Source organism: Maylandia zebra, linkage group LG7, assembly GCF_041146795.1.
Source record: "Maylandia zebra isolate NMK-2024a linkage group LG7, Mzebra_GT3a, whole genome shotgun sequence".
Taxonomy (NCBI): Eukaryota; Metazoa; Chordata; class Actinopteri; order Cichliformes; family Cichlidae; genus Maylandia; species Maylandia zebra.
Window position 1 is genome coordinate 17976252 of NC_135173.1, and position 24443 is coordinate 18000694.

At 41.8% G+C, this 24443-nt stretch overlaps 1 protein-coding gene across 3 annotated transcripts in view; it reads right to left on the bottom strand.

Annotated features, from left to right (window-relative positions):
* Positions 1-7093: 7093 nt before the first annotated feature.
* Positions 7094-24443, bottom strand: part of LOC101476386 (CUGBP Elav-like family member 2) — a 29662-nt gene continuing 12312 nt past the window's right edge. For 2 of the 3 annotated variants that reach the window (XM_004567779.6, XM_024803114.2), the window contains exons 2-13: positions 22708-22904; positions 19199-19281; positions 17424-17472; positions 16868-17002; positions 15868-15947; positions 14479-14640; positions 12469-12532; positions 9807-9944; positions 9098-9226; positions 8812-8988; positions 8518-8664; positions 7094-7273 (exon numbers count right to left, since the gene is read on the bottom strand). In XM_004567779.6, the coding sequence (XP_004567836.1) occupies positions 7146-7273; positions 8518-8664; positions 8812-8988; positions 9098-9226; positions 9807-9944; positions 12469-12532; positions 14479-14640; positions 15868-15947; positions 16868-17002; positions 17424-17472; positions 19199-19281; positions 22708-22904 (1489 nt within the window). In that variant the 3' untranslated portion in view covers positions 7094-7145. The remainder of the gene's footprint in view (positions 7274-8517; positions 8665-8811; positions 8989-9097; positions 9227-9806; positions 9945-12468; positions 12533-14478; positions 14641-15867; positions 15948-16867; positions 17003-17423; positions 17473-19198; positions 19282-22707; positions 22905-24443) is intronic. The other variant, XM_024803113.2, reaches the window with a different exon arrangement.

Sequence of the window (24443 nt, forward strand, 5' to 3'; positions counted from 1 at the left end):
TGATGTTTTGTGTTAATTAATGTTAAATTAATAATGGCTAATAAGGACTGATCAACCATTCATTAGTCCAGGACACAAACTTCAGGATCTTCCACATAAACTGTGATCAGATTTAAAGATCCCAGAGCTCTGGAGTTTAATAACAGTGCATTTTATACACAGCCTAAATTTTTCACCAGCACTATCAGATTATTCGAACAGCTCATAGACCTGGTTTACTTTACAGCAGAAGAACCAACATTTTCTGATAGCTGAAGCGCAACCAAAGCACGATTGAAAATGTAAAGTTTAATTGCAAAGTGTTAAGCTTATTAAATTTTCCCTTATGTTCTGTATTAATCCAAAATGCCAAAGCATCTTTATGTATCGTCTCACTGCCTGCCATTTTCTGCAGAGGGATCTCCACCACTGGGTGGCGCTATTGTACTACCTTAAGTTCCACTTTTAAACTCCTCAGAAGTTCATGGTTAAATAGAAAAGACCTTTGCTACACTGTACAGAAAGTGCTTTCCTAAGTCACATAACGTCTCAGCACTGTGACGTGTCACATCCTACTTCCTTACATCCTGTGTGTTTGATGACTGAGAACATGGAAACGCCTGTACATGGGAAAAGATGCCAGTTTCTCCTCTCACACCATTTTCGCAACAGAACAAGTTGGATCTTGAGGTTCTTTGTATGCCTTTAGACTGCTAATGTAATGCTGCTAAATCCACTCCCTAACACTCTGGGAAATAAACGTGTCCTGTTACTAAAGGAGGATTTAAGATGTGACCTTTTATAGATTTGGGGGAAATCTTAGAGATGAGACTTTTTAAGAAACAATAGCTTTGGTCTGTGGTCAATTCTTGTTTATATTTACTAAAAGGAGATACATTCTAGAAAAAAGTCAGTATGTTTTAACTTAGCCTCAGGTATTTGTCTTCTCAACTACCAGAACATACCAGGAAACAGGAAAATTCCATGGGTTCATCTTCAAATTGGATATTTTGTCCAATAGAACACCAAATCACATACTATTGTTGGTCACTTGATTAGGTACACCTTGCCACTACCAGGCTGGACCCCCATTTGATTTCGGAGCAGTCTCAGTACAACAATAGACTTGACTTAAGTTGCTGGAAACATTCCTCAGAGATTTTGGTCCATGTTAGCACCACATTGTGCAGCTGCTGAACTTTCATGATGCCAAGCACCTGTTCCATGACATCAAAAAGGAGTTGTACCAGAATGAGATCTGGAATCTGTAGAGGTTATTTAAGCACAGTGAACATCAGCAAAAAATAAATAAGGTCTGAAGTGTGCCAAGAAAATATTCCCTACATAATTACACCAACTGTAGCAGCAGCCTGAATTGTTCATAAGAGGGGAAGAAGACATCTATGCTTTTAAATGTTTATGTTAAGTTCCGACCCTACCATCTGAATGTTGCAGCAGAAATTAAGACATACCAGGCAACATTTTTTCCAGTCTTTTATTGTCCATTTCTGGACAATCAGCTTCTGTTCTTAGCTAACAGGACTGGGCCTTGGTAGGGTCTTCTGTAGCAGCCCCATCTGCTTTAAGGTTTGACGTGTTGTGCATTCAGAGATGCTCTTCTGCATACCTTTGTTCTAACAGGCGGGTGAACTACAGTTGCCTTCCCTTCATTGCAGTCTGGAAATTCTCCAATGCAGTTTCACCCAGGGAACTGCCTCTCAATGGATAGTCTATTTTGTGGACCACTCTTGGTAAACACTGGACATGTTTGTGTGGAGAGAAAGTATATTCATTTCAAATCAATATAAAAGCAGAGCAGCAAATAACCCTCTTTGGAGAACCTGTAAAAGAGGGGACAAAACTAGATTTGCATTTATCTCAGGCAAACTGCTTCAGATCTTTGCTTTTAAGAACTGAGCTCATTGATGTTCTGCAATTGTGCATTTTTAAAAATTATAATAAAACAATCAGTTTAACGGGACTTGCTCATTCTTTATACCACAACATCTGAGTTTGAACTGATGTTTTGTGCAAATGCAACTAAAGTGCCTGCATTTCTTTGGCTCTTGGGTGCAGGGTCACAGATCAGTAGTACTTTTACCGATAAAACCCAATACAATACGGCTCGTCCTGCCCACCCCACCTGTTACAGCTCAGGTAAAAGCAGAAAGAAGCGCAACAAAGAGAACAAGTTAGTGAGACATGACACACTGGGGAAGGGTGGGTGGAGGTTTGTACAATGCCTTTACAACACTGGACAAGCACAACACACAAAGACACACAGTCCATATTAGGGGAAATGGTTTAATTCGGAGACAGAGGCAAAGAAACACACCACACAAACAAACATCGACCCAAAAAAAAGAAAAAAAAACAGAACAGTCTTTCAGCTACGCACTCCACTATGGGAAAGAACAAAACTACACACAGGTAAAAAGCAAGGCTCAAATTAAACAGTTACCTTTTCAACTAAGACAATTATCCACACAAGTTGTCAAAAATCCTGATGACCATTAAAGTATGTGGACAGCACAAATATACTAACATGAAACTTACCACAATTTAGAGGATCCTAACCCCACCCCCTCCCCTGAAACTGATTCATGAAGTGAGGGACACAGAGATCCAAGGGGGATAAAGAAGATCAAAAATCAGGCATCATTTAGTGGCAAAAGCAAGAGAGAAGAAGAAGAAAAAAAATTGCTTGACACCAGCAAGAGGCCAGACTCAAGACCTGGTCAAGGCAAGGCCACATTGATAGGCCAGGCAATTTTTTATTTTTTTTCCCCTCCCCCAATATAGATTTTTTTTTTTTCCTTTAATTTCCAATATAAAAAGCTTCACGGGTACAAAATACATATGAACCACCAGTTGTAGAAATTGGACAGCCTGTGTATGTCTTTTTTTGTCTTTTGTCTTTTTCAAATCCCACCCAGTTTCAAAAATTTGTAATTGAACAGAACGAAAAATATATATTTATATATAACTGTACTGTGTGTATAATACAGATTACATCAAGATGCACTCACTTTGGCTTTCATCAAGACAAGACAAAAAACATCTATTAAATTATTGGTGGAACATGAACAGAGTCCTACCGATTATCAGACAAGAAAAATAACAAAGTTTTTCTCTACTCTTTTTCTTATAGATCAAGACGATATCTATAGAGATGCAAAGCTACCACACTGTCAAAAAAAGAAAAAAAGAAAAAAAAAAAAAAAAAAAAAAGCACTTCAGAATATGAAAACCAACAGAAGAAACCGTGATTGTTAGAGCTTAATCAGGATTTGTGATGGAAGCCCCTGAAGTGAGTAGAGTTCCTGTTGGGACTGCTGTGGACTATACATTGTGCTTTATTCCCCCCCTTTAAGTGTTTTAAACTATATTCACTCATAGTAACACTTCACCATGCACTGCATCACCACAGACCTGCAGTCATTTCAGTGGCCGACACATGGCACCCACACTGACTCTTCTGCACTGTACCTGTTTTATTAAATTCAAAAATATCCCACCACCACCAAAACACGCGTGATCCCCCACGGTTTGTATCGCCAAGTGTCACACGCGCTCGCACTCACTAAGAAAGACGTTTAACCTTCAAATGTATAGGGAAGTTTATTGTTTATCTACAAGGTTTTAAACCAACTGTTCAAATTGAGTACATCACAATACACATTTACCAATAACTCAACACAGTAAAGGCAAAGGGGAGACATTAGCAGGTGACAAGAGCTTTCATGACACTGGCATAAATAGACCCAAAAGAAAAAAAACAAACCCAAAACAAAATAGAAAGGCGAACTGCAGCAATCTCTAAACCAAGGCCTAATAATGTGTAGGCAGTTTCTAGACGTATATATGGCACTTTGAATATTGTATTGCATTTGGATAGAAAACAAAACAAAAATACTGTAAAAAGCACATGCCCATATTAAAAGAGAAATCAGTGGTACCTTGGAAAAATTTGGGATTGTAACCACACATACACACGACATTCTGCAAAAGTGATTAGCTCCCACAATTGTGCTTAACATCTCCTTACAAAACTATAACACCCCCTCCCCCCGCACCGGTTCAAATTTGGTACCTTCCTTTTGTTTAGGAATATTTAAGTTTAGAGTAAAAGGGGAAAAATCCCAACTGAAAAGAAAGTCAAATGGTGGTTAACAGTGCATTTTGTGTGGTAATCCTGCGTCAGTGTCTAGTTTCCCCCCCCCACAAGCACACACACACACCAAAAAAAAAAAAAAAGAAAAGAAACGAAACAAAGAGCCCTGAGCTGACAACTCTTTAGCGCCATCAGGTACGCAGTTTTAGGGAACCCTTTCTTTGGGGGAAGGGGAGGGTGAAGTGGTAGTTTTACCAGGGTCGTCACACAAAAATGCCACCCTGATAAAAAAGTGTAAACTTTCGTGCTGAGAAAAATGGAATGTTATTTGTAAACCAACACTACTGTGGTGGATTAAGTCGATTTAATGTGCTGTGTGACTTCTTGAGCATCACACGAGTGCATGTTTTTAAAAGAAAGAGGAAAGAAAAACAAAACGTGCAGAGACCCACAGGTTGCGTGTTGTGTCCGAGTTCTCTCCTCTTCAGGGGCTCCCACATTTGCAACCACGAAAGAGTGTTTGTGTGTGTTTGCATGTGTTGCAGCGTGTGTGTGTGTGTGTGTGTGTGTACAGACAAACTAGGTAATATTACAGCAAACAAAGTGGTGAGTTTTTTAAAAAAAAAAAAAAAAAAAAAAAAGCACAAGAAATATTTGACACATGGGCACTTCAACAACAAAATCCAAGAGAACAACATTGTCTGGCATCTGTATGATTAACAGACATTGTAAATCATCTCTCAACGAGGCATCCAAACAAAAGCAAAGTGAAAATTCATTAATTAAATTAGCAAAGAGAAATTCACAGAAAGTTGACAAGATGTACGTACCATGGAAGTTTAGCAGGGATATTAAAAAAAAAAAAAAAAAAGGGGGGGGGGGGGGGGGGAAGGCTCAAAATATGACCCTTAAAAAAAAAAAAAAGGAAAAAAAAAAAAAAAAAGAAAAAAAAAGAAAAAAAGAATTTAAACCAGAAAACAAAATTACAATTAAAGCAGAGGAATTTTGAACTTTTTAATTTACTAGAAATGACCCTCAAATGGTCATGCTGATCAAACAGATTTTTAGTCCTCTTTAAAAATGTAGTACACTGAAGACCCTCCCGCCCCTGCCCCCCCTCCCTGCCCAAACACAGATGACATTACAACGTAATCTACAAAAAACCCAACGTTTGCCTGGGTTCTGTTAGTTAAACTTCTATAGATTCAATGGTATAAAATATAGTTAATCTAAGTGTGCATTTAAACCACAGATTGTCTATTTGTGAATCAGTTCTAAAAAAGTTGACTCATGTAGGTAGTCATTTCTCTCAACAGAGCAATGTACCTTTTATTGTGCCATCAATAGTTCAAAAACAAAAAACCCAAAAAGAAATCAAAGAAAAAGAAAAACACTGGATATTTTTATAAATGAATTTTTCTTTTTCTTTTTTTAAATAGCCTTGGTGTAAGTCTTCACGCTGCCTGCAAAATGTAGAGATCATTACAGAGCACTGAGAGGGATTTTAATGGTCAGACTTTCAAAAGTGTTGGAAAGTGGTCTGTAGCATTTTTTTTAAGAAGCCAACATATTGCTAATGGCACCAAATAGCACAGCTGTGTGCCAATCCCTGTAATCAACTTTCAAGTGAGCTTTACTGAGAGAGGTAAAAAGAAAAAAACATTAAAAAAAAAAAAAAAAAAAAAAGTCCCACAAAGCTAAATTAAAAGTAAGAAATCCCACAGGTTTTTTCTTTTTAAAACATTCGCAAAAAAACAAAAAACAGGTCACTCAAATGAACTTAACCTAGGTAAAGTTTTCACATTGATTTTGCTTGACCTCTCTCCCACCCGTCACATTTCTATACAGAAAAAGCAAACGAAAACAAAAATGAATATACATGCAGAAAAATCAGGTTGAGCTAAGGTCAAGGTCAGTGGGTGGCCAGGTATTGGGGTCAGGCGAGCTTAGAGAGACATCACAGACAATGGTGGGATGATGTGGGCCAGGAGTTTGGCTTGTCTTTCAACATCATGAAGACATGCTAGGCTAATGATGAGCAAACAGGCATGGAGATTTGTTCTAAAAAGGAACAAAAACACAAAAGGAAGAGAGGAGAGAGAGAAAGAGAGAGGACAAAGAGGAGAGAAGAGAAAGTTAGGGGCACAGCACAAGAATCATTTAGCCATGAGGCACAAAAAAACAAAAATAATGCCAGTCACCACATATACAGTAAGGACAACAGGGGGGACGGGCAACCCCCCCTCCTCTCCCAACGCACAAAAAACAAAACAATAATACACAGATTTAAGGAAGTGACACCACCAGGACATATGGCAGAGACTCCAACATGCACAAACTGTATACTTGGCACCCAAAGAGATCCATCTAGAGCCAGTCCCTTGTGGGAGACTTGGAGGATGGATGGAATGACTGGAAGAGGTTGTTAATAAAGACGCAGAGAGGTAGCCTAGCTCAACATGGCTTAGATAATGAAAGATGACAGAGAGAGAAACAGAGGGGATGGGGGTAGAAGAGAGGTGTGGTGAAGACTGGAAAATCTAGCGTAGAAAGGAGTTTCACATTGACAATGATACGGATGAGACAAACTGCACGTAAACAGCCAAACACAGGCTAAAGCTCTGGGCTCGGGGGTCCTTGTGACCTAGCTTCAGAAACAACAACTGATCCTTAGTCAACCTGTCTAGCTTGACCTGAAGGCAATGAAATGGCATGGAAACATCTGATGCTCTCCACTAAATACAGTGACACAAAATACCTCCAGCGAACACCGACTCCAGTGATAGTCATAAATAATCATATACATTAAAATACTAAATCAGACTCAAATTACATGACAAAACCGCAGGAATGAAATACAGCAAAAATGTGGAAAGATCATTGCAAACATTTTTTTTTCTTTTTTAAGGAATAGGCCGAGTCTCCCTCCTGTGATGGGCTTCTGTCCCCTTGCCCCACTGAGTCTCTGCTGTGGTGACCTTGGCTGGAGGGTGAACTTACCCTAGCAGTGCTAGCTTTAGAGCTGGGGAGGGGGAAGGCCCCGGGGCTAGGATCAGTAGGGTTTGCTGTCGTTCTTGGAGCGTTTCAGCTGAACCTTCAGCCTCTTCATGCCAATCTGGAAACCATTCATGGCCTGGATGGCAGCTTGTGCAGACACAGGATTGTCATAGCTGACGAACCCTGAGAAAAAAGAAAAACTAAACTGAATACATTACAAAACAGCAACTTAATGCCAACATTTCATTTCCATATCACCAGGCTGACCATCACCCCCTCTCCTTGGCATCTGCCTTCCTGTAGCCAGACAGACTCCATCTTCACCATCATGGATTGCACATGGTGAATGTAGTTCTTTTTCTGCTCTAGAAATCCACTAAAAGTTTAAGAGCCACTAACCAGAACCTCCAGCAGGTGGAGTACTGGTTCACGTGCCTCTATATCAAACGGACAGCAGAGCAAAACAAGGACTGCAGTCACTACCTGCAGTTCACAACAGGAAAGCTGGAGCCCATCCACAGGATGAGCAAGTGACTGGAGAGGTTGCAATTCTTTCCCTTTAAAAGCACAAACCATGAAATAACTACCAGAAAAATCTAATTTTAGCTAAACTGAGTGTTTAGTGAACCTTCTGACAAAATGTACAAAATAATTTCCATATCAAAGTTTAAATGTGAATCATATTTGCTGCATTGGGTGTTTTCGTAATTTATACCTCAAAAGTGTATTGTGTAATTTATTTTGGTTTTAAGGGGAAATTAAACAAGATGACTCATCAGTTTTACACATATTTGGACACCATGTGGCTGGACAGGCTGCAGAGGAAAGCCACATGGTGTTTTATTTTTCTCTCTGCCAGTTAATGTCAGAGAGAAGGGTCACAACTATAAATACTGCCTTGTGAATCTGAGATTTAGAGGGCAGGAAGAGCAGCATGTCCAACAGACTGCTGTCTCAAACCTGCTCTGACAGAGAGACTGACGACCTTCTGTCCCCAAGGCCATAAAACTATTCAGCTTCCCTCAACTACAGTCAGAGTTACCTTTATTCTAGCACTTTGATAGTGAACTGCGACTTAGCCATGTTAACGTAATGCACAAAAGCATGTGCATTATTACATACTCCTCTTCAATTTTTGCACCATTTTCACTCACTGCTTTAAATTTGCATTTGAGGTGGTGTTACATCACAATACTGGTGTACTGCTTGCACTCAGTAAAACACTAATGCAAATGATATTTAATACCACCTCCGGTCAGACATACATGCATGCATCTAATCCATTTACATAGAAAATACAAGTATCAACATGTTCATCTTTACAGAGCACTTAGACTCCATTTAAACTTTAAATCTGCAGTGAAACAAAGCTGCTATGCCATTAACTGATGTAACCAGGGAAACGCCAGCAGTGTCACCACACTTACCAAAGCACTTGCTCAGATTGGTCTGTTTGTCAATGAAAACTTTGGCGGAGACCACATTTCCAAAAGGCATGAACATCTGCAGAAGATCCTGGTCCCCACACTCCTGGGGCAGGTGATAGATGAACAGGTTGGCGCCCTCTGGCCCTACTCCATTTGGTAAGAAATTCAGATACTCTAGTTAGACGTGAATTCAAATGCACACAAAACATTTACTGTAAACATAAAAGTTCATTGCATTTAGGAAGAAACTTCTGAAAATTCTTATTGAGTGATGTGTGCCAGGGATCTTCTCACCTTCCTTCTGACTGCCAGCCACACTCTGCTGAAGGAGAGACTGGCTGTAGAGGGCGGGCAGGGCAGACGCTGTGTACTGCTGCATCCCTGAGTAGGCCTGGGTTAGGGCATCCATAGAGCTGACTGCTGACCCGTTGGCCATGGAGGCTCCCAGACCCCCGTTCATGGCCCCCATACCTGTAAGAAGCAAAAGTTTAATAGTACCCATTGAGCATGGGGACCCAACATCAACATGCATCTTCCTTTTTTTGGCTTGTATCCAGTTTTTAAATAAGGAGATTCTCACCACTGACGCTGCTGGTGAGAGCGTTAAGGTTGTTGAGGCCCACAGAGGTCCCAGTGAGACCTTGCAGAGTCCCCAGAGATGCCAAGGGGTTCACGGCAGCGGCAGCACTGGACCCTGCTGTTGACCCAACTGTTGACAAATGACAAAAAAAAAGAAAAAAAAAAAAAGATTCTTAAAACCTTACATCTGCCTCACATTGTTATGGTTATAGAGGAGGACATGGCAGAGATGAGGCAGTTAAAAATCTGTCTCACAGAGAGGAGCGGTCATTAGTAAAGCAGCCATATGTTAAACTTAGACAGATGGAGCCAATGTATATTTACACAGATTGAAGGGAAATGGGGGCTCTCATAAAATTTTTATATGTGGGTGATTAACTCCCATAAAGTAAATGAGGAATGGCTGAGGGCTGTTAGGCAAATAGTAGATGAGGGAGATTTGCAGAGGAGAAGTGGCCCGACTGTGGACATGCACTGTACACCTCAATCAGCGAGAGAGTGAATCTTTATACTTTAGTTAATATATTATACATGAATTAGTACACAAAGAGCAGAGGTGGCGACTCAAGCAATTACAGCCAGGCCATGCCAAAACACACCCCTAACAAAACTAACTAGTCATGATGCTGCCATGGGGCTCGACTCACAGAACTGTTGTATGTATTGTACAGGCAGCATTCAAAATTCATCTCATGTTTGTGTTTAATTACCTGGACTGGCAAGAGCTCCCAGGGCACCGCTGCTGGTAGACAGAGCGCTGGTGGAAGTTGGGCTGGCAGAACTCTGAGCTGCAGCTGCAGCGGCAGCTAATGTGGCCAGGTTCTGCAGCTGAAGTGGATTCACACCCGCTGAGAGTACAAAGACACGCGAATTATCAAAGACTGAATTTTTCTGCATACAGCATAAATTTGAAAGTAGTCATGGAAGAAATACATAGATTTTAAAAGCAAAAGAACAAACAATGAATTTTTAAAGTTTAAAATAGGATGTGCTGCCATTCATTTAAAAGCTTTCCTCTATATTAAACTGCTTGGATATTGGGAAATTTACCATCACCAAATCACATTCTCAGATCTCAGAGAATGCAAGATGGACACGGCTGTAAAACCTCATATTTTTCTTCCATTTACCATTTTGGAGATTTAAAACCAGGATGGCTCTGACTTAGTGACAAATGTCATCCTCATACAGTGGCTACTTGTCAATTACAGGGTAGGGCCACATTAAAAAAACAAAAAAAACAAAACGCCTTGCTTTTTGAATGCTGGCACAATAAATTGACAAGAGAAGTCGCCCCCCACTGGTCATGAGGGAGAGTGCAAATTCAAGCCACTTAAACCTGGATCGGGAAGCTATTTTAACATTTTAAATACAGTATATTACTTTAGCATGACCAACAAAAGAAGCAGACTTGATCTATCAAATCCATCTAATATGAATTCCAACTTGAAGATTTATCATTCGTTTTAGCACCCCATCTGTAGTTTTCAAGCTCTTCACATTGGCTTTTAATATGACCAAGGCAGAGGGATGAGCAGTTTGTCTTCAAGCAGCCGGAATAGGCTGAAAATAGCATTATTGGTAATTAGCGTGCCACTGATCTGAAAAGAGTAATGTAATTTAAGGTACTTAAAAGCATGTGGGCGAAGCGCAGCGAGACAGAGGGCTGGTGACATGAGCAGCACAGCTTGTAGGGGTGGGCGATAGAAACGATATAAATTTGGCCAACAATAGAGATTTTGACTATATCGCTCTATCACGATTGCGCATGTTGATGTCATCAAGCTGCGCCTGTTTTGGTTGAAAGCATCGCAGCGGCTACAACCATTATCATCTGCACGTCATAGACACTTCACCTCCACTACTGGAACTTCAACATTATGCACTCCATACTGTATAGTAATGCCACTGTTTTGCACATGTCTCAACTCTGTATATTTTTATATATTTTATTTATTGACTATTTAATTTGTAAAATATGTGTACACACACACACACACACACACACACACACACACACAGAAAAACATTTAGTATATACATCCAGAATTATTATTTTTTTTGCATATACTATTATATATTGTACATATATTTATTAGTTTCAGATTTAGCCATTCGTATACTTTGCCTGTTTATGTTATTGTATTTTGCACAACTCTGTTGCTTGTGAAGCTCGCACACAAGAATTTCACTCGCATGTGCTGTACCAATGTACCTGCACATGTGATATGACAATAAAAAAGTGATTTGAGTGATTTGATTCAAATTATGCCCGGCGACAGTCATAGCAAAGAGATGAAGCACTTTTGAAATATGGGGAAAGCAAAAAACTGCGCTTCCTCCACTTCCATAACATTGATTCATTAATGTTGAATTCTCTCGCAGCTGTTCTATTCCCATGTTGTTGCAGTATATTAATAACTAACCTTGTATTGTGGATGAATAATCTTAATTGTTCTCCTGACTGAAGTTTGGCCCCTGTATAGCATCCCACTATGCGATTGCATTTGTCTCCAACCACCAGAATCCCTCACGTTAACTTTTATCGAGTGGAAAAAAAGTTGGCGTTCATCCTCCAGCTTCACTGTGCTAATGTTATGCTAACATAGCTGTGTCACTAGCAATCACATAGCACAACATTATATACCAGGTAGTCCAACTTCAGTAACCCTGCAAACGCCACTCCTGTTTAGTTTTCTGTCTTCATTTATGTTGGAAGTGGTAGCAGAGCTGTACGTTTTAATTAGTTTAAAAAAAAAAATCTCTCAGTCAGAACATGGCATGTCATGTTTACGTGGAAACTAGCGAGCTAACTTCCTGCTAACTTCTAACTCTGTTAAAATTAATAAATTCTGTTTTCATGGATGCCTGGATGTTAAACTTAATTGTTACACCCGATAAAGCAGCAACGCTGATGATTTAATTAAAGATGAAAGAATTTAGACCGTTTTTAACTCAATGTTCGTTTGACTTTGGGACCTGAAGGGATGGAGTTTTGGACCCAGATTACGCCGCAAAGCTCCTCACTACGGCAGCCATAATGCTCTGACAATCCATCAAGCCATGCAGCTTGCCAAAGTTGTACTAAAACATTTTTTAACATAACGCCAAAATCGGTTCGAGGTGAGTAAGCACAACCAGAATTCATACATAAGGCACACTCTCGATTTTTGAGAAAATTAAAGGATTTTAAGTGTGCCTTATACTGTGGAAAATACGTTATACAGAAGAATAGAATATCGTGATATATATCTCGTTACCGCACGTGCTTCAAATTATATCGCGATATGAATTTTAGGCCATATCGCCCAGCCCTAACAGCTTGTTCTTTTTGCATTCCTACGACTCGTAAACTGATCTTCTGAAACTCACCTCCTAGCCTTTGAATACCATTGAGACTGCCTTGGTTACTGAGAGAAGTGGCCTGCTGGAGCAGCTGTCAAGATATGAAAGAAAACAAAAGTCAAATCTAGAAAACAAAATTAGATCAGACATGATAATTAATATTATTTTTTCCTAACATTATTAAATCCTCTTTAAATTTGGGGACTAAATTATTCATCCATCCATCCATCTTCATCCGCTTTATCCGAGGCCGGGTCGCGGGGGCAGCAGCCCAAGCAAAGAGGCCCAGACCTCCCTCTCCCCAGCCACCTCCTCCAGCTTATCCGGGGGAATACCAAGGCGTTCCCAGGCCAGCCGAGAGATATAATCTCTCCAGCGTGTCCTGGGTCTGCCCCGGGGCCTCCTCCCGGTGGGACATGCCTGGAACACCTCACCCAGGAGGCGCCCAGGGGGCATCCTTGTCAGATGCCCGAACCACCTCAGCTGGCTCCTTTCGATGTGGAGCAGCAGCTGCTCTACTCTGAGCCCCTCCCGGATGGCCGAACTTCTCACCCCATCTCTAAGGGAGAGGCCAGCCACCCTTCGGAGGAAGCTCATTTCTGCTGCTTGTATCCGCGATCTCGTTCTTTCGGTCACTACCCACAGCTCGTGGCCATAGGTGAGGGTAGGGACGTAGATCGACCGGTAAATTGAGAGCTTCGCTTTTACACTCGGCTCCCTCTTCACCACGACGGACCGGTGCAGCGTCTGCATTACTGCAGCCGCAGCCCCGATCCGTCTGTCGATCTCCGGCTCCCTTCTCCCATCACTCGCGAACAAGACCCCGAGATACTTGAACTCCTCCACTTGGGGCAGGAACTCATCCCCGACCCGGAGTGGCCACTCCACCCTTTTCCGGCTGAGAACCATGGCCTCAGATTTGGAGGTGCTGATCCTCATTCCCGCTGCTTCACACTCGGCTGCGAACCGTTCCAGTGCGAGCTGGAGGCCCTCACCCGATGAAGCCAACAGAACCACATCATCTGCAAAAATCAGAGATGAGATTCTGAGGCCACCAAAGCGAAAGCCCTCCGCCACTTGGCTGCGCCTAGAAATCCTGTCCATAAAAATTATGAACAGAACCGGAGACAAAGGGCAGCCCTGGCGGAGCCCATCACCCACCGGGAACGAGTCCAACTTATTGCCGGCAATACGAACCAAGCTCTTGCAACGGTTGTATAGGGATCGAATGGCCCGTAGCAAACTATTCACTGTTTGTCTAATCTGTGGAAAATTATCTGATGCACAGGAACAACTCTGGACCAAGATTTATACTCCATGTCATTATTTTGACAATGTTAGCAAGAGGCAACACATTTTGACCAGAAGGCAAAAAGTTATGTGAGGTTTAAATTAAATAAACGGCACGACAGCTTTTACAGCTTCATGCAACAGGCTCAATGTCTCATTTTTGTCCCAGAAACATAAAACGCCTCAGCTGTTGCCATCTAAGTCACATGTTCTTTGGCTCTGAATTAGAGAAGGCATATGCAAGTCACATGTCAGTGTCCTTTAGCCAGAAAACAGTTCGAGGAGGAAGATTATTCTACTCTGAGCCAAGTTTCAGTTTGTACTTTTGGTCAAAGTATTGTGCAATATTCAGCTTACACAATGACCTAATACATTTTCAGCTTGCAACAGATTATTTTATTACTTAGAACAATATGGTTGGATATGTCATACACAAAATGGCAGCTGTGTTTCCAGCTAGAACAGTCATTACCAAAACTTAACAAAAAAGAAAAAAAAAAAAAAAAAAAAAAGGGATCACCTGACCTTAATATCCTAACACAGGAACACATTCATAAAGCTTGGTGATAAAATTCTTACATGCACGCTCACGCACCCACTCACCCACCCACGGGATAGATTGATAATTATCAGGTGGTTCAGTGCTCTCTACCAAGTGTATTCTGTACACTCAATATATTTAAACAGATAAACTATAAAGGTTTTAGTACATTAAGGCTAATCTGTGTGTTCTTTAATAAAACTCACAGCCAGGTACTGCGGTGAAAGAGTCCCCAGCCCAGCCAGGTTTCCCCAGGTGGAGGCGCTGTTGAGCTGCTGAATCTGCTGTACTAGCTGCTGCTGCAGGCGTCGCTGCTCCTTATCTCTCTGTGTGTCAGCAAACTTCACCACCAGAGGTGAGGAACAGCCCTGGAGCGGTGAAGAGTTAAGAGATGTTAGACCGGTTCAAAAGCACACCAAGTTTATTTACCCATGCAAGGACAGTCACTGCATAGGGATTTTTTTGAATTCGTTTTTTTTTGTTTTTGTTTTTAAAGGGGGGAGTGGGGTGGGTTTGGTTCCTCTATGCCTCAAGATAGTTGTATGCCTGTTGCATTCATATCAAAGCTAAAAGAGAGGACATGTGCCATGCATAGCTAAACCAGGCCACATTCCAAATAAATAAAAGCACAGGACAATGGTGCAGACGGTGAATCATTTAAGCACGTTAAAGAGTTTAATCGAGTCCACAAATAGGCAGACAACAGATGGACAACATTAACAATAAATAACATTCAAACAGGGATATGTCAGACATTAAGAAAAATGCATTACAATACGGAGACTCTCGCAAACAGACAGTCACATGTTCAGACAGACGCATGGACAAGGCATGCGGTGCAAAAGTATTTTAAGAGTTGAGAGCCAGATGGGGACCAGGCTGGTTAGGGAAAATGGCTTCTGCACCAGCAGCAACTCCCACAGCAGCTGAGAATCGGGGAGTACGTGATTGTGGGGGCAGAATAGGTGGCACTGCTACTGCCCCCCCCCCCCCGAGTTTAATCTGGTAGGAGGAGTGTTATGTTTGGTTGGACTCCTAATTAGACTTGGTCTGATGCTTCACTGGGGAGCCTCTGACCTGCTAGCTGTCAAATTACCACTGCTCTACTTCCACAAAGACTCCATTGGCTATATGAGTACACAGACCCACTTTTTAAGAAGTCTAAAAGGGGAGCTGTTTCAGTCTAATTTTTTTTCCTGATAACCTATATTTGATAGTGTGGATTCTTTTCCCCTGTAGTCCAAAATACAGACTAATATAATGGCACACTAATGGGTAGGCTCTGTTATCAGAATCAATAAGTGAAATGCATTTAGTTCAGCCCAAAATAAAAGATGACAGCACTTTTTGTGTCCTGTTAGTTCTGAACTCAGCAGCTATGTAAAAGGCAATGTTTCGAGTTTTATTCAATTATTCTGCAGATGACAATGTAATTTTGTAATTAGCAAGAGTGGTTTTGGAAATGACTCATGCTTTGTGATGAATGGATGCCATCTGCTTGGACAGGTTCCTCATCTTTCAACACAAGGGGGCAGCAAAATGTATGGGGAAGGGGGGGGAGGGAAATGAGAAATAGGTGCTAAGGGGTACAGTACCTCCATAGTTTGAGAGTGATGCATGGTTTTGATTGCATTCTGTGCCATTGCCCTGGTAGCAAATGTGACAAACGCACAGCCTGTAGGGGGGAAACAATAGGAGAGGGGGAGGGGGGGAGGGACAAGAAGAAACAAAAACAAGACAAAAGGTTTGGACAACTCGTTATGAACCCCAAAAAAAGACATTACAGTACAGAGAATGGCAACTCCCAAGCACACAGAACCACCCTCACTGGTTAGCACATGAAGAAAGAACAACAAGGAGAACAGTAACACGTGTCAGATGAGCGGTGATCGACAGATTAAATTGCCACCCAGAGAGGCTCGACTACGTGATGTCATGGTGAGACAGTCAACGTGATTATATACACAGAAAATGCACACATAAATACACACTGAAGGGCTTTGATTTACTAAAATATGCAAGGCCTGCAAACATCAAAGGCTAATAGGGCCCGTTTCAAATTGTAGGAACACTGCGTACGTATACTAGAAAAAGAGCAGAAATTCATAGCTAGCTGTGTCTTCTGTGGGATTTAATCGTATATAAGCATCGACGCTAGAGCCTCGTGCTGCCTGCTATCTGAGGCTTTATTCAGCAGAGTGCTATGTAGGAGATGCGATGACAGGCTAATTCCAGCCTTTGTAGAGTGTGATGAAGGAGGCGGTAAAGGAGGAGCTGAGCCGCCTGCCAGCTGAGCCTACGAACACCGGCAGCCAGCGGTTGCCTAGGCGACGGGCCATTGTGGCGGACAGCAAGTGCAGTGGCCCTTCACTGCGAGTTGTGGAGGCAGAGTGTCACAGTAATGGGAGGATATACTATGTGGACAGAAAAAGTGCCACTGGAGGTGAATAGCACTTGATCTGAGGGTGCCGGGGTTGCAATGAAGAATCAGGGAGGGGCCCTGCATAAATACTTGATGAGAATATGTACTCTGGTGTGCTGAACATGGCGGATGCGCGGTGCTGAACATCATGTCCACACCGAAGGCACGCTTACCTCTGCTCTGACCATCCGGTCCCCGAAGTATTCGGCACTCTTCGATCTGTCCGAAAGACGAGAACATCATTCTGACCTCGTTCTCACCGTATTTCTTTGAAACCATGCCGACAAAGAGTTTTCTGTCTTCTACCGCTGCAGGAAGACGAAAACAGGAAGGCTATTTAGTGAAACCCAAACAATTATGGCGCTGTGAAAGCAGCACTTACATCAGGTGCGAAAATCTTGCACCCCTCTCTTTCTTGTTCAAGCAAGCGCTCTCTCTTTGTCATGCTGCCACATTTTCTGCCTCTCACTCAGAGTGCCAGCCTTTTGCACAAATCTCTGCGACTTGCCGCTTTGTTTTCCTTCTGTCTACTTCTCTAGACACAGAAGTATATCATCCTGTACCAGCTCTGCTCTTAAACCACTGCACTATATAGATGCTGTGTACTGCTGTCAATTTTACCCTTTTCAAATCTCACACCCCATTTGCCTTTACCTAATCCTTCTCCTTACAGGTTTTCCTCAACATCTCCATCTCATGGCTTACGTCATCCTGCATGAATCCACTTACCACTTGTTTTCTCACTGTCAGCGGGTTTCATCTGGATAGGATGATGCATCTAGGGGAAAAAAAAAAGAAAATGTAGGGAAACCATTCACATCTGTCACCATTATAAACTCTGTTATCTCTCATCATAAAGGCCTCATGTCTTCACTCATCCTTCCATCTTCGAGCATTTCTCCCCATCTCTTGTTTTGTTCTTTTGCTGTAAGACCATCATCCCTCACCGCCGCCAGATTCAGGAGGAAGTGTCTAAGAGTTGCTGGTAAGGGATCAAATTCTCCGGTATCCAATTTCACTTCTCGCTGTAATGTAGACTCGCGATTGAACTTATCGATTGCTACTGACAACATCCCTCATCTTCTATAGAAGAACTCTGTTTGACAAGCAAGCTTCTTTGGTATTGCTTTCGAAATGTACAGTGAGCTTCAGGTTTTGTTTCTTTTTTCCCTTCCTCCAGATACAAGTCTGTCAACACCCAATACACTATTGGATCACATACAAATAGAACAAGGTGTGGCAAATCTGAGCTGTGAAAAATCTCATTTCAGTCAGCATAACATCTCTGAACATGACGCTTGTTCTCAAGCTTGTTATGTGAGAAAGTGGAGGCAGAGCAAATGCTGTCACTTCATGCCACTTAATGAACAATTTTCTCCAAGAAGACTGAACTTCAAGTGACTACATCTATAGCACACTGCATGCCATGTGACGTGAAAGAAGAAATAAATCTAGCCATGAGATGTCTGAGCAGGTTGTACTTATGAAAAGTGGTGGGTTTGTTTTTGACAAGCACTAAGGAGAAGCAGACAGATGGCCTGCTCAGTGTGGGGACTGGCTAGCGTCACTGACCAAGTAGAGAGAGGCACAGAAGGGAGAGAAAACAAACAGGGAAACAAGCTTTTCCTCTATCACGCAAATCAAAAATCAGTCAACTGCAGTCAATGCCAGTAACAGTAGGACTCAGGAATGGGATTTGAGAGCTGAGCCGTTAGACCACACTTTGTTTGAAATGTCTGCCTGATTGATAGTCTTCCAGAGAAGAGAGCTAGGACATTATTCTCAGCCTGTGAGACTCATTTATCAGCTCGGTTCAATATTTACCTGCAAGCGCACTGACAGTAGCGCTTTTTACTGAAAGACTGGACTATTGGTTTCATCGACAGCTGGGGTTGTTGGGTATAGATTAAATTGATTGGAAAGCTGGCAATACAGAATGACGTATAGACAAGACAGTTTTGTGGATGTTTAACAAGCCACTGCACTTATTCCAGTTGGCTGGACTTTAATCTCACTAGAAGATCGGGTTAAGTATTAGGGGACCACATTCTGTCTCACCGGGCTGCATTGTTAAAACGGGGGGAGAGGGAGAAAAAAAAAAAAAAAAAAAAAGGACGAAAAGAAAGCCTTCAACTTGCCTTCAGCTCCTTTCCTGCTTCTAATTTTGGGGAATAAAAATGTAGATGTGCATCAATAATTCATGAGTACAAGCATTAATAATTTGTTCCACTTTGTGGCAATCGGGTCCTGTGTCTCAGTGAATAACCTGCAGCCTGGTCAAGCAGGCTTTACCCGATACCTGCACGCTTAGCAATTCAGTGTGCCGAGGTTCAGGCCGGTCCTAAGTGTCGCGTAAGTGATAATGGGGGTTGAGACATTTCTCAGGCTAGACAGGCGTTCAGTGAACCGAGAGCTCATTATCGGCCAGCGTACAGCTCACAGCCTGCATAGGGGATGTAGTGGGGCTCAAGCAGCTAAAAGCAGCCCATGCTGTGCCTACTCACCCCACTTAAGGTCTTTATGTTGTGCAGTGCATTCTGGGCCTCCAGTGCAGCTTTTCTTGTATAAAAAGTTACAAAACAGCATCCTGCAGAGTGAAAAGAAAAAATAAAAAAAAATAAAAAAAATAGGGACAAACAATGGGTGGAGGGAGGGAGGAGACAAAACTGCATTAAAAACACAGCACACAGACATTAAATGTAATACCATGACTGCTGCAGAACAGGAAAGATGCTAAATGGATGAAAGTACTTTCACCACATATCATATTTTAGAAGCACGTGACAGGATATTCTTAGCGCCAACTGTTAGATGGTGCACATACACCATGTAGGAGCTGGCAGCGAGGACAAAGGAGTAATGAGACAGCTGAAGGCTGTGACACAGCCAGAGAGAGTACCACAGGGTTAGACGGCTGTCAGGAGGCACTGATGTGCAGTCGGCAGGTCAACTCAGCCCAGGCCAACACATTACATTGAGTATATTGCTGCATTACATAAGAATCCAGTCCCATACATGTGTGCATACATATAAACATGAGGCATGAAAACAGCACAAAGAAACAAGAGGGAGTGGGAGAGAGCAAGGAAGAGAAACCATGGGAGGAGAGAGTTTGTGGGGGAGGGGAATGAAGAAAAGAGCGTTAGGAGGGGAGGAGAGGGGGGGGGAAAAAAAAAAAAAAAAAAAAAAAAGCCTCTCATCCTTCCGTCCCAGTAGACCGCCAGTGGCGTTCCAGCCTGTCAGTTTCACTGGGCTGGGGAAGTGGAGCACTGCAGCGTCTCTGACCTACATAGTGTGTATTATGCTGTTACTGGAGCTCCCAGGCCACGGGGAGGGCTGTTGAACTCTAATATGCATCAAGCTGCACTCTCCTATCCCTCCCTCTCTCTCCTTCTCTCTCACAACCAGCTGAGCTCTCCCTTTCTCTACTGCTAAGCCCGTTCTCTGATATACTGGAGCTAAATAAACCATCCGGAGAGGCGTGATAGTCATCAGATGATTTTTTCATGACCTGCAGTAGGCATGACCTAAAAAAAAAAAGAAAAGGAAAAAAAAGAAAAGAAAAAAAAGAAAAAAAAAATAGTGCAAATCTGGTGATTTGTCAATTGATCTGCACCAAAGTAAACAAGCAAAAATGGAAGTAGGATTACAGCACTTTCAACAAATAAATTAAACAAAAGCAACATGATTATATAAGAGTTGGTTGGAGAGTGGCATTGTGTGGCATGCAAATAAACAACAGCCAGACTATCAGTAGGTCATTGATGAAACTGCAGTAGGAAACAAAACTACTGTGAAAGGAGGCCTACAGTGAAACTGAGTGTAGAGGTGTTGTTGCAAAACACATTCAACTTCACTTGGCTGGGTGAAAAACCTCCTGTGATCAGGCCTGATTATCTAATAGAATACATTAACATGTCCATAGGCCATCACAGCTGACACTGCATAGAGCAGGGGAGGGGTGCTGCTTAAACAATAAGGAGCTTTGAACTCTTCAGCCTCCCAAATGAACTGCACAGCGTTGTGTGTATATTTATACACACACACACACACACACACACACACACACACACACACACACACCATTATAAGAACCCTGGGGACTTTCTGGTACACCTGTAAACACTCGTAGGATTATTTAGTGGTGTTACATGTGTGTACATCTGTTCCAAGGCCCTTATCATGGGAATTCAAATGCTCTCCTGGTGGCATGCTGTCCAGCAGTTTTGGCCTTGACCCAATAAAGTCAGGGTTTGAAACTCGCTTTAGTCAATGGGCCACGTACAGCCCAATTTGATCTCAAGTGAGCCAGACCAATATAACCACCCTTTCTGTTAATTTAAATAGTATTTATATTTTAAGGTAAGACATCTATTCAAAAAATAAATAAATTAAAAATTAACACAAACAGATAAAGTGATAAGTGCAATTTCTAACATGTAGAAAGTTACACATTTCACTGCAGTTGTTGCCAGTCAAAAGATATCCATGTCAGGTCACATGTTTGATACTCAAGGCTCTTTCAGAACAAATGGTGAAATTGTGATATGTCTGAATTTAGTGCAGATCTAATAAATGCCATGTCACAAGTTTATTTTCATCTATTTAGCATCTTTCCTGCTCTGCAAGCTTATTTTGTTGTTATATTGCTCTGAACCCAGAAAAAACACAAGACAGGATAAGTTACACTCATTAATTAAAAAACCCACTTCTGCAACGAATTGAGACAGAATGTCTGCACATTACAAGATAATATAACCTTTTTGTTTTTAAATTACAGTTGTGCAGCCGATGTTTACAAGAATACTAGAAAAGGAGATCCCAGAAAGACATTTATCTCTCCAGACGGTGCAACTGTTGTCAACCTGTCTTTGGCTTGTTAACAGCAACACACACACGATCAGCGAGGTAGTGTCAGTGATTCATAACAAACACCTCACAACAACTACATCTGGCCTGGATTGCCAGGGCGGTGTCTGGTAGCACAAATATGGTTCCTTTTAGACTCAAGCTTAGCATCAAGTATATTCCCACCACATTAAAAGCCAAGAGTGGTTTAGCGCCTTTAGCTACAGCGAATCATCCAACCATCAAGGGAACTGAGATTTGGGTGACCCAGGACAGTTACATCAAGGAAACTGTCGTTACTTTATTCACCTGCAGTTAGTTACGGGAGACTGAGCACTTCCAGTGGCACTTTGCAGCTCTCTGCAGACAGCAGGCTTCCACTTCACCGTCTCCTCTAATTGCAGCCTAAACTGAATCGCTCAACTCGAGCACCATTTCTAAGGTGAGCGCATCGATGGATGTCTTAATGGAAAATTGCAGTCAAGTAACACTCCCTTTGTACAATGCTGCTTCTAAAGCTGCATTGTACAAAGAAGAGGAAATTTAGAATATATGAATATTTAAAAAAAGATATTATTTAACCCTGAAACAAAAGACTGCTTGCATATGAGGTGATCTAACACAAACACAGCTGCACTGCATGTGCAGACAGGCAGTGCATTGCCTAAGTGCTAAAATCTGAAAGCAGATGAGGAGAGAAGGGGGTTTGCACCAACTAAGAGACCAAGTTGTTTTTATCTATGAGCAATGAAGGTTTTCCAGAAAGTTTCACACCTAATTAGTGTCCATCTCTTATTAGAGATGGTATATAGAGTGAAAGTGAACAATAGAGAAACTGAAAGTATCATCTGAGCTTTTCAGTTGTGTCACTTCATTTAAACAGATTGCAATGCACGCCTCAAATACCTGCAGACTGCTGTTAGCATGCTAGATGCTATACTAGTTTTCCCCACTAGCAACTGGTGCACTCCTCACATATGGCAAAACAAACAAAACAGGTTTTTAAGATAATCTGGATGGATACATAATCCAATGTTTTCAATTAAAATAAAATTATTATATGCCAGATCGTTTATATTGAAATCTAAATCACTAAGGAGAAATTTTGCCTGCAAGGTAGTAGAACAAATTATTCCTGAAAGTGAACCTTTCACCCAGACTGTACCTTTGCTCTGAGGAGGATTCTGAGTGCGATCACGAAGAATGTTTATCTGGTGCACGGCTCCAAAGGGCTCAAATAGCTCTTTAAGTTCTGTTTCTGACCAGGAGCGGGGGATCTGTCCAACAAACATCTTGATGGAGTCAGGGTCTGGCTGGTCCAAGTGCTCCAGCGACCCGTTCATCTTGCTGCTGCTGCCGTTGCTAAGAAGAAAAAGAAAGAGAAAAAAAAAAGAGAGAAAGAAATGAAAAACAATTTTTGTAATGTGTATGCCAGAGGTTAAACAAATTTAATATCATAACCATACTGCTTCAGTAGGTCACGAAAAGTAAAGGAACAATTACCATTATCTGGTTTAGAACTACTTGCACTCACATCTAAGTACTGTCCGGTTTGGCAGCTAACAATTTCATTTCATTTTCATGCTTAGCTTAAAGGAATGAGTCACATAATGATAAATGGGGATGGGAATTAAGAACAGGTTCTTGCAGAAAACCGGTTCCTAGTAGTCCCATTTCTTGGAATTGTGTGTTCTTCCCATGGATCCCCCTTATCTGCTCTCACACTCACTACAACCAGCTGATTTCTGTTTGCAAGCAATAGTGACACTGTCTAGAGCAGAGGTTCCCAAAGTGTGGGGCCCGCCCCCTGGGGGGGTGGGGGGGGGTGGGAGCAGTAAGAAAAAACTAAAATGAACCCTTGGACACTGCTAGCATCATTGACAGGTTTTTGACGGGGCTCCCACACAAACGGAAAGCTGGAGATGAAGCATCGCCAAATACGTTTCCAAACCAACTTCCTTCCAAGCCAAATGCTAGAAAATGTGATGAAGCACATCTTCCCTTTGGCTTCACCTACACAAGTGCCAAGGTAGGTCTCTGTGACAGAATTAGTTTCCCTTGCGTCAGGAGCACGCGCTGGGCTCTTCAAATCACGGACAAACAGTATCCCACATTCTTGATTTTTAGTTCACAAACACTTCTTGTAAAGACTAACTACTCCTGACATTTTGGAGATGTGAGCTCTTTATACAGTAAAGTTAGTGGGATCCAAATAATATCAGGCTGATCCTGCCACGATTTGTTCCCCCAGTTCAAATCACAGACTAACAGTATCCCACAGTTGTTTATGTTTTTGAACCCATTTTGCACAGAGAGGCATTTGAGAAATGTATCGATAGCAATGTTGAATATTATTACACAGGGAAAAAAAAAACCAAAAAAAAAAAAAAAAAACCCCACGAACATTTTTCGTGTAAAACAAAGGGGGGGGGGGGGGGGGGGGGGGCAGCAAAAAAGGTTGGGAACCACTGGTCTAGAGGATGGATATGCACCTTTTTTTTTTTTTAAATTGCACGAAAGGACAAGATAAATGGTGGACAAATGTATGCAGGACTGAAATAACTGCATAATACTGCTAACACAACTTTGGTTCTTTGCAAGCATCTGCCAAAACAGCATGCTATTGCTAAGCTAGCCAAGAACCCATAGTGAAAGCCGAGTGAATACCTACCCCAGCTGCCAGACCCTTAGCTTCAACAGGCAACAAGCACATGAGCAGCCTCCCTTTCTACCCGTTCACGTTTCTAAAGCAGAATCACTTTGTATTCTATTAAGAGAAAAATCTTAGAGATGTGCCCTCATTACAGATTTGTATTGGTGTGTGGGGTTGTAGCCTCAGGTTTGTATTGTTAAATGGTGATTATGAAACATTAAAATAGCTGAAATGCACTGAGTAACATG